Raw genomic sequence first — 10,805 nt, forward strand, 5'->3', positions numbered from 1 at the left:
AAAGCACAGCAGACTAAAGAGTGACTGTGACACAGCAGACCTGTGTGAAAGTGTGCTAATGAGGCGGCCGCTGGTCTGGATCTGGTTATAAATATGAATCATGGCAGTGGGTGCTTGTCTGTGAGAGGCCACCACTGAGAGGGGAGAAGGGAATAATTTATTGAAAGAAAGCCAAAGATCAAGAAAAGGAGGCTGTGAGAAAGTTTTGTAGGAGAGATGAAAAGTCTCGTTTTACGGCTTTAAATCTGAAAGCGTGGCCCAATTTATGTCTGTTATAAGTGATTCATGATGGTCAGCACTGATTCATACTAGGTTAAACAAACTGTGAAAGTAGATGAGGGGTGTGGCTGTTTAAATCTGATCTGACTTAAGATCTGTCTTTAAAAACTTAGTGTTCAGGTTTGTGTTTGTGAATCGCTGGCCTCACATTGAACAAAAGCCCGCTGGCGTGGAGTTTTCTGATCCACCTGTGTGGCAGCTGACATTGCTAATGCCTTGTTGACTTCAGGCACTGATTAACTTACTGTTTAACTGCTCAGCATGCCACAAACACACACACACACACACACACACACACACACACACAAATACCCACATAATGCAGAGCCTGACAGACTTGTACTGGATACCAGACACACATGTATAATGAGAGGGTTTGGCTTGAGGCTGGTACTGAGGTGACAGCCATGGTAATTTCCTGTGGCAGATTTCTGCCAGTGAACGGGGACGGGAAGGGAAACGCTTCATTAAAGCTTCAGTGCTGTTTCGAGATCTGTTGCCCAAACACATTCGGCTCAAAACAGAGATGCAAGCAGAAATATGGCTTAAAATATGGCGTGGAAACAAAGAGCGAAGAAGAAAATAGTGCGTGTCTGTTTATTTTCATCGTCGAGTTGATATTAACACGTTGTTGTTTCTGTGAGTAGGAACACAAAGGTGTTTTGCTGCCACCTATTGGGCAGATTGTGTAAGTGGTTGAATTGTTTTTACCATTATAATGAAAATAAATCAATCAATAAATAAGCCTATAGTACCCTACGCGTTGTCTGTTTATTTGAGGTATATGCAGTAGTGCCATTCCATACATAAAATCTACGCGTTTCAATACTCTATACTCTCAACTTGTTTTCTTTTCTTGTGTCTTTTAAGTAAATATTTTCATTACTTTTCATGACTTTCTTCAGATTAACTCCATGACTGCTGCTGTAAAACCAGTCACACTGTGTGACAACGCGAGGTCGAGCTCTCCTGCAAAGCTGTCCGGCGGGTGTAAAGTTACGAGCCGGCAGGACACACCTCTAGAGGGAGTTCCCGGGGAGGTGGAAACAAGGAGCCGATCGTTCCTTCCTGCAGAAAGTCAGGAGCCCTTTCACTTGAGAGGGCGATTACCTCCGCCGGCGGCTGTGCGTCTTGGCAGCTGTAGCCGTGCCTCAGAGTGAAAATGCCCGGGATGGGCAACTCTTTACGCGCGGCTGCCCTCCTGGCTTTCGTGGTTCTTTCAGTTCTGGTGACGCTCCTGATCAGCAGCGTGCAGCAGTTTGGAGCAAGAATCTCGCACTTTTCCACCGCACCTTCTGGTGATGACGAGGAGTTAGCCTCGCTCCGCGAGGCGCTGATTCACCAGCTCAACGAGAGGCGAAAAGAAATTATTCCGCTGCTTTCACCTGGTGTTGGTGATGATGATGAAAACGGACTGTTAGGAGAAAGTTTTTCCCAGCGTGACTCGACTTTGGATTACAGTCTGTGGAATGAGATCACAGTTGGCTCCGGGAAAACGCATCTGGATGAAATGGGTTGTGATTCCCTAGCCGACATGCAGGCGGTGGAGATCCTCGGATCGGGATACACCAAGCTGGTTGTCAAAGTGAATCTAGCCGGGGAATCTGAGCCGGTGGCGCTGAAACTCGTCAACGAGCAGGGCATAGACATGGGGAAGTGCGTGGAGGACTTTAAAGATCCTCGGGGATGTCGCGAACTCGTTTCATTCAAGCTGAGGAAAGAAATGGTCCTTCTCCAAAGACTCCAGCATCCGAACGTCATTAAGGTAAAGTTTCCTCTCCCTCTGCTCTGAGGGTTTGTTTTTTAATCAGTTTAAATTGTTAAGTTGCGAGTTCAAATGCTAAAACAGCGTTTAGTCTGCGTCTTTCTCGGTGTTTATTTAAGGGCCATGAAGTTTCAGAGGCTACTGTTGACTTCTGAGCGTTCCAGCTGGGGAAACTGGATAAAGTGAAGATTTTCCATAATCCTCGTACTACAGCTCACATTTTCCTTTGTTTCACACACACTGAGCTGCGTGAAAGGTTGCTGCAGGGCCTTCCCATCTAATTAAATTAAATTCGGTGACCCTCCTCTGACCTTTGGGTCCAGTTTAGCGAGAGCAGACAATGTGACTCTGTCCTCCTCTACTATCCATGGTTGCATCTGAAACCCCCTGGCGCTTATTCACTCAAACCATTACAGCCCAATTTAGAAGAAGTTTGAGCTAAACCCAGGGGTTTCTTTCTCGTGTCCTGCAGTCGTGTGACAGCCCAGTTGATTCATTTCAGAGATGTGCTGGATTCTCTTGGCTATAATGTAATTTTTCACATTTTTATCACAAGTCATAACTGCTAGAGCGAGCTTGATGACACATTGTATGCAATCTTTGCTCAAAACCTTAAAGAGACTTTAACCTGTTGCTTTCTCTGAATTAAAATGTAAAAAACAAACAGTAGCATGATCTACCCTGCTTTTCTTTATTGTACTGTGGCTTAACCTAGTTATTTTCCACTCTGCAGCTGAAGGGTCACTGTGCTGGGGGCCCAGGAGGAAGAGAAGGCGAGGCCGAAAGAGTCACAGTCATTCTGGAGCAGGGGAACCCTCTCCAGATGATCCAGCTGCTCCAGAGCTCCTGGGAGGACAGATTCAGAGTAAGCACCACGGCGTGTTTTGTCATTTATCTCATACACTGCAGACGCACTGGGAAGTTAGAGGTATCTGTTTCACACTTACTGTGCACAGAGCATGTGCAGGCCATTGTTCAAGTCTGCAGAAAAGGTGAAGGTTGAAAAATGACAGAGGCCGATGTTGGAAACTCCTGGAGGTCGGGCATCTGTCCCTCGGTACATTTGATCAGGCCGAGGTTTTGAGTCGTGATGGGCCCTGGAGTTAATCCACTTATGACTGGGAATGTCATTTCATCCCAGACACACACTCTTAGATGCACACATACAGCTTTAGCGCAACCCCCCTCCGATCACAGGTATGCTCCACAGTGGAAGCCAACAAAGGCTGAATTTACACTCCAGGGATTCAGATATGCTCGCCTTCGCGCATGGATGTGTTTGAAAAGGAGAGTGGTTGGAAAGGGGGGGGAATGCCTGAGCATGCATGTTTTGTTTTTGGACTGGCAAAAAGTACTTTGGCATTCTGCACGTATCATCTCAACAGTGGGCAACTTTTTGCTGCATCACCAAAATAGCAGTTCATATTAACCCTCCCCTTGAGCTGCTTGGCCACTTTCAGCTACATCGCATCTGTGCAAGCTTCAGTAATCCAGGGGTGTTTGGTTTCAGCCAGCCCCGTTTTTGCCATGCCCCCGATTCCACCAAGCGACGTCCAAGAGACTCGGAGCATTACCTAACACTGCAGCTATGTTTGTAGTGTGACAGAAGCATTTCATGCACTTTTAGCACATGGCTAATGCTTTAATTTTGCTTTTGGTAGCCTTACTTATTCCCTCTCTCTCTGTTTTTATTATAGGATTTAAAGAGTACTATAAAAACAGTGTCAGGAAATGGTTTGCAAATGTGGTTGGTGAGCCGTCTTTAAAGGAAAGGCTTTTGCATGGCTTCCAGTTTTAACCATTTTTAGCCATTTAATTAAACCTAATTAAATTGTCCAATGTTCTGAGTTTTTAGAGGATAAAACAAGTCAGTTTTTAACTTGAAAACAAGTCAAATAATAATATTTTTAACAGGTTTTTGTTGGCCAAATGACATTTTTCACTAACAAGATAATTACTTATGATTATGATTTTTTTTTTTTTATATTATAAATTATGGTTGAAAAAATAAAATGAGAGAGAGAGAGAGAATGGAAATAAATTTAAAGTCATTGTTAAAAAACTTTTAGGTTCTGCAAAAAAAAAAAATCTAGTATTTTTCTTTTATTGTACAAAATGTAGTATTTTTGGATTTTGTTGGTATGACACAACAATCACTCTGAACACTGCAGCCTGGTTTTTCATCAGTTTCAGACCAAACCATGTGCAACACGCCTAAAAATGATATATGAAAATCAAGAAAAAGCTTTGACGCCTGTAATTATATTTGTATTTGATACATTTTTTAAAAACATTTCTTGACATTTGATCACAAATATTAACATTAAAGAAAAAATAAGCATATTCTCACGTCAGACAGCTGAGTACATACTTGATGAATGACTTCAACGGTTATCTGGTTATAAACCGTAACTGGCTTCAGTGACAATGCATTTAGCGCTTCAAGGCCAACGTGAAATATTCCTGAGCAATATTTCACCACTGTCACGAGTCCAGCTGATCAGACTTTGTTGTTTCTAATCTCCAGGTGTGTCTGGACCTGGTCCGGCTCCTCCACTTCCTCTCTCAGTCGCCTCTGGGCTCCGTGGCCCTGTTGGACTTCCAGCCTCGGCAGTTTGTCACAGTGTCCGGCTCGCTGAAGCTCACGGACCTGGATGATGCCAGCGCGGAGGAGACCACCTGTCACACAGACGCAGACTGCACTCTCCAGTTTCCACACAGAAACTTCACTCTGCCCTGCTCAGCTCGGGGTGTGTGTGAGGGGCTAAACGAGAAGAGGAACATTTACAACGCCTACAGGTAAAAAAAAAAAGTGACAGTTTTACTGCGTGATAGATAGGAGGAGCATCGGCTACACGGATAACTGCATAAATATAGAACAAGCTGACACCTAAAGTGTTGACAGTGGAGACGTGCAGCTGGAAATTTGCAGTTTGATGGGGAAAGTGTAATGAATGCATTGTTAGTTTCAGTGGGGGGGGAAAAGAGCAATTTCCTTTTAAAAATGGTTCCGATTTTTTTGACAGCTTTACGATCTTTACGTGTGAGACGGAGCGAGACGGCTATGCGATAGGGCTTGCCCAACTTTCTCTCTCTCTGAATGAGTGTCTTTGCCTGACCTTAGGTATTTTTTCACCTACCTGCTGCCTCACCAGGCCCCGCCCAGCCTCACACACCTGGTAGACCGCATCATGAACGCCACAGGTGAGGATGAGAGTCGTCCCGACATGACGGGGGACGCTCGCTACTAAAGATCAGAAGGCAAATCTTTCCATTACGGCAGTCGTGTAATGACATGCCTCTGCCTAAGTGCTTCTTTTAATGAGCAAGACAAGATGCTTCATGACATGTAACGCAGTAATGAATACAAGTAGTTATTTGTTGAGATCACACAACTGGGAGTAGACAGCATAGTGTAAAAAAAAAAACATCCATAATGCCTGACTTTATGCCTGTAGTCACTTAAATCTTTAACCAGATTGAATTCATTGTGCGTGCGTGTGTGTCCAGGGGAGCTGAAAGCTGACATCAATCAGACGCTGGAGGCCTTTGAACACATCCTCCACCTCTATAAGTCTGGCCTACACCTGGAGAACCTGCCTCCATCAATAATCAGAGGTAAGCGCTCGTGGAATGAAGGCTGCTTTATATAAAAGCACACTGGGCTCTCTTGTGGACCTGTTTCCCTTTTTTTTTTTTTTTGTGAGCATGAAGAGAATGCTTGGCTTTTTTTAATCTACTTGTAGAGAAAAGCAGACAGTCTACACCTGTGTTTTCATTTTCTACTTAAGAAGGGAAAAAACTGAAAAAGAAGGGGCTGTTTTGACAGGTTTATTAGGCAGCTGGAATGAGGGGACGAGACTAACAAAGTGAGATTAATCTCGTATGTCTTTTGTTTAGAGAGTGCAGTTGGCGTTCATTTTAAAAAGAAGTGTTTTTTTACTTCATTACATTTAAAATTCCTCGCTTTTTGCTGTGCAGAACGGCCACGTAAACAGTTTTTCAAAATCTTTGTCCTACTTGTTTCTGTGTTCGCCCAGCCTAAGCGCTGAACGTCCTTCACTTTTCTTCTCTCCAACTCGCTTCCACCACGCCCCCCCTCCTGCCCCGCTCCTCTCAGCCGTATGAAATATTAATAACAGAATGACTGGCTGCGTTCCTGTGGTGAGATTTTCCGTCCCCCCAGATGCTGGACTGTTTATATAGCAGCACTTTGTGAATTTAATCACAGATTCAGGGTAAAGAGGCCCTGGTGCCGAGGCTGACACCGGGAGGGAATGTTTCAGCTTAACAAGGAGGTGCCAGGAGACTGCTGCTGCTGCTGCTGAGTGTGTGTGATAAGACTGTGGGGGGAAAAAATGCGTGTGTTTATTAATTCAGCATATTAGCTGAAGCAGAGGTATTTGTGGGTGGAGGAAAAGCCTGTGCTCAGCACCAGCTTGGCTTATCCGTTTCACATATTGGGGGAAATAAAGCTCGTGGCTCAATCATGTTGAGAATTCAACTCCATCCAGTAAATTACCAGCATCTGGTTAGCCTAATTTCCTATATTGGGGAAATGGCCAGCTTTATTGAAGCTTAAAAAATCTCCTTGTTTAAAGTCGGTCCTGATTGCTTGCACACTTCAGATTTTACACAGATTTAACAAAAAGGGAGATGAGTAGTAAGCATATGAAGGGCTGGTGGGCATATTTTTCCACATTTCCCTTATTCCAGATGCTAAGCTAAGGTGGTTAGCTGCATGCTCACTGCACTAACATGAAAAAGGTATTAAACTTCTCGTCCAGTTCTCACCAAATTAGTCATTTTTACAAACTGGAAAAAAAGCTGCATTTTTGTCGCACACATGTAACATGCCGCACTCTCCTCACATTATATACCAAGCACGCCCTCCCCGGTTTGAGGCAGGGGCAGTAGTTAAGCTGCAAAATTTCTACCATCACCCTCTCACATATGTCAGTGCCCTTAATGCTTCAACCCTGCTCCACCTCCCCAGCACACTCACCTGCACACTCCAAGGGGCGATATTTACTCATCGCTAACCAATTTTATATGGAACACGTTTTAGCTCAGAGCACAGAAACCAAACTCTGTTCGGCTGCTGTAATAAATCATTTCCAATGTGACTTATCTGACAGAACTGTCTTTTTAAATGATTAAACAGCCTGAGGGGGGAAAAAACTGAGTAATTGTGGGATTGTATATTAAAAGCCACATGAATTAAAATGTTTTCCCTCAAAGGAAATTTAAAAAAAGAGAGAGAAAACATAACTGCAGCCAAAGTCCCAACTTATCTTTATAAAAGAAGCCAAATGGCAACAGAGCTAAAGCTTGTGTAATAGTGTGTGTGTGAGAGAGAGAGAGGGAGGGAGACTCATCAGGTCCAGAGTCTTAATTTGAAATTGTTGACAGATGCAGATTCATAGGTAATGTGGATGTAAGCTGTCCGCAGCTGAGATCATCTCTGATGTGATGGAGGGAAACCTGATGAAGATATACTGTAGTTTCCTAAAAACTGCTGCAACTATAAATCCAGCTGTGTACAGAACTGTAGAGACCGCATAGGCCGGGCCGTAAATTCACCGTTAAATGATATTCTATATATTAAAAGAAAACGAGGTCCTTTCTCCCATTCTTCATCTTAAACACTGAGACTTGTATGTCTTTGTCTCTTTAACAGCTGAGGTCTGCCACCCCAACAGGCCTCATTTTTTTTCTCCCCAGAGAAGGATCCTCCAAACACTCCTTCTCCTTGTTCCCTTTTCTCAGAGCCAGAAGGCAGATCCTCGTGTCTTTTTCCTCGTAACAATACTCCCCCACACACACCGCCTCCTGCCATTTAGGAAGGTTAACAGTTTGTAACAGTGAGCCTCCTCCGTACGGGCTCACAGACGAGGCTTTTGTCCATTTCTTGTGTGTGTGTAAGTGTGTGTGTGCAGGCATATGTGAGCATGGGTTCCTCTCATGGCTCCTGCTAATGTGTAGCAGATGATTTAAGGCCAGATCCACAAGACGTCTGACAGGAAGAATTATAATGATGAATGTACGGCAAATGTTTGGAAAGTGGACGATGAGGTCGTGTGTGTGTGTGTGTGTGTGTGTGTGTGTGTGTGTGTGTGTGTGAGCAAAAAATCTCTGGTGTCAAATGAAACGTTTGACACATAATTAGAGACGATGACAGACGCAGAAGGTCCTGCTTTGGCATTTCGAACAAAAACATTGCTGAAAACAATTTGTCGCCTAATAAGTTAGTTGAGTAAAATAAGAAATCATTTTTCAAGCGAAAAGCATTTTGTGATTCCTGCTTGGCAGCTCTGTTCTTTGATCCCATGTTTAAAAAAATAAATAAAAAGAAATTAAGACATTGGCTTGTATTTTTTAAAAGTATTTCATAGTATTTTACCGACTAAATTATTGTTTTCATTTAAGAAAAATATTGCAAATTAATTAATAATTTAAAGTAATACTTTACCGCTGGCTAGTTTATTATAAATAATACATAATAATGTATGTCAGCACTTTGAGGTAATTCCAGACCATCGGCACATTTTAAATCCTGTTCTGCCAGCAGTAGATTTACATTTTCACACTAACATTTTTGTGTCCTTTTATCATAAGAATATCTGTTCTTTAAATATCTCCCAACCAAAACCAGAGTCTGTGTTTCTATGAGACGTAGTCTTACATTTAGGGATCCCTTATTTTATTTTCATTAGCATTCTTTTCTTTCAGTGCTCCAGCGTGTTTGTTTTCCCTCCAGGGATTACTAAACTTCCGTGTTTATGCCTGGAGAGCATTTCAGAATCTTTCAGCAGCCTCACGTACTGAAGTGGCGTCTCTTCTTCTGTGGTTAGATTACACTGTGATGCGAGGGATGGGCACTTCTGGGAACGTGGAGTACCGCTGCTGGCCATCCTACAGCCAGCAGGGCTGCGTGCTGTCAGTCCACAGTGCCCGAGAGGCAGCGTACACCTGTAACTCCCACTCTCAGTGCAACAGCTTCACTCTGACGGGGCAGAAGACTTGGACAGGTTAGTAAAGCCTCCTCCACTGGTTCTACTGGTACATAGTTCCCCATCTCCCATTATCAAGTAGACATGGAAAAGCACTAGTTGTATGACTTTCCACAAAACCACACCTGCCACATGACTAGAAGTGCTAAGCATACAATTGCTGCTCCTTTTAATCTTCCAGTGAAGCTTTTTTAAAGTTTAAATACACAGTTTAAATTTTCGAGTCAGGACTTGTCACTTTCTTGATGTTGCCAGTTTGTTTAACGTGGATCTGCTTTTCTGTCTCTCTCTTTGTTTTCTACTCTGTAGGCCGCCTCCTAGCCTCTTTCAGGAGTGGCTTCAGTCACTTGGTGCCTGATGGGACGTCAGAAGTTTATGTAAAGAAGACAAAAGTTGTCGAAAAATCAAGCGCCTGACGTCCGAGCGAGTTTCTGTCAAAATGGGAGTTACCAAGAGATGGCACACAGCGGGGCGATGGGAACTGATGCAAGACGTGGCACTCGAGAACCGCGTCCTCCTGTTTAACAAGTCAAACGCAGCATGGCTCTGTGGATCTGCAGGAGCAGCGTGGAGACCAGGCTGACGAGGAGGCGTTTGAAGCCAGCAACTGAATGTGATGTATTTATGGGGCTTCTTGCTCTGTGACTGTTTGATCTGCCTGCCAGCTCACTCCCCTCTGCCAGCTACTATTTAAAGGGATTTCCCTTCAGGTACAATTAAGCAGGGAGAGCCTCATGCCCTTGACATTTTTTTTTCTTTTTACCTTTCCTTTATTTGCCGTGTGCGTCAGCTTTCACTGTGAGGTCGAGTCCCTGTTGCTAGATTTTTTTTATTTATTTTTTTTAAACCAAAGAGGTAAGAAGTATAGTCGCTGAGCATTTGGAGCCCGAGGATGAGAAAGGAAAACAAGCTCTTATACAAATACACTTTGATGTTAATGCGCAGAGGTTGTGGCTGTATTTTCGTGGTTCCCTGGCTTAGCTGCACCGCCGCATGAGACGGCAACAACCATGTAAGCGTTTACACATCAACAATGAGCAAAGATGATCAAAACCATTCCAGAGCAGTCTTTTTTGTTTGCTTTAGATACTTTTGTGCACTTAGTTATAGTGTTTCATTCCTAAATATTTATATGATTAAATGGACTGTAATTGTTCTTACATGTTTGTGCATTACAGCTTTCATGCACCTTGTGGGTGATACTTTTATTTTCAATGAAAAATTATTCATTTGTTTTTTTTTTTGTTTTTGTTTTTTTAATACTTCCCGTGTTGTTACTGTGCAGTTTTTTTTTTAGTTTGTACAGATATATAAATATAATGTTTCTACTGTTTTTTTAGTTGTGTTCATTTGCATTTTTATTGTATTCAGTGTAACTGCAACTAACAGCCTGTTTACTTCTCATTAACACCTTCGTGTGTGTTTCAGTGGGGGGAGGGGGGCCTAGAATGTGTGTGCTGACCTGGTTTTCTGTGTGTTTTTTAAGCCCTTTATCTTCTCGCATGCCCCCACATCCACTATCTGCAGCCCAACTGAATGGCTCAGAGGAAAGGAGCTCCACAGAGTTTGCATAATACCAGAAGAATGCATTCTAATGCCCCACCACGCTGAGCTCATTATGAGCCTTAATTAATACATGTAAATTGGCTTACTTGCCAGCCCTTTCTCATGGTGAGAGAGGGTGCATTACTGTAAGACAAAGGCAGACATCAGGACAATCAGAGCTCAGTTTGTGGTTAGCACACGAA

At 43.2% G+C, this 10,805-nt stretch overlaps 1 protein-coding gene across 1 annotated transcript; it reads left to right on the top strand.

Moving 5' to 3' along the window:
• The first annotated feature begins 1,362 nt into the window (after window positions 1-1,362).
• Window positions 1,363-10,390, top strand: pkdccb (protein kinase domain containing, cytoplasmic b). Its single transcript, XM_085442355.1, has 7 exons — window positions 1,363-2,044; window positions 2,778-2,909; window positions 4,572-4,843; window positions 5,169-5,248; window positions 5,555-5,662; window positions 8,899-9,075; window positions 9,367-10,390. Exons 1-7 carry the CDS (start codon window positions 1,442-1,444, stop codon window positions 9,471-9,473), a joined length of 1,479 nt encoding a protein of 492 aa, XP_085298481.1. The 5' UTR covers window positions 1,363-1,441; the 3' UTR covers window positions 9,474-10,390.
• Window positions 10,391-10,805: the final 415 nt, after the last annotated feature.

This window comes from Copadichromis virginalis, linkage group LG19, assembly GCF_057382275.1.
Source record: "Copadichromis virginalis isolate Kocher_CV1m ecotype Utaka linkage group LG19, C_Virginalis_male_GT1.1, whole genome shotgun sequence".
NCBI lineage: Eukaryota > Metazoa > Chordata > Actinopteri > Cichliformes > Cichlidae > Copadichromis > Copadichromis virginalis.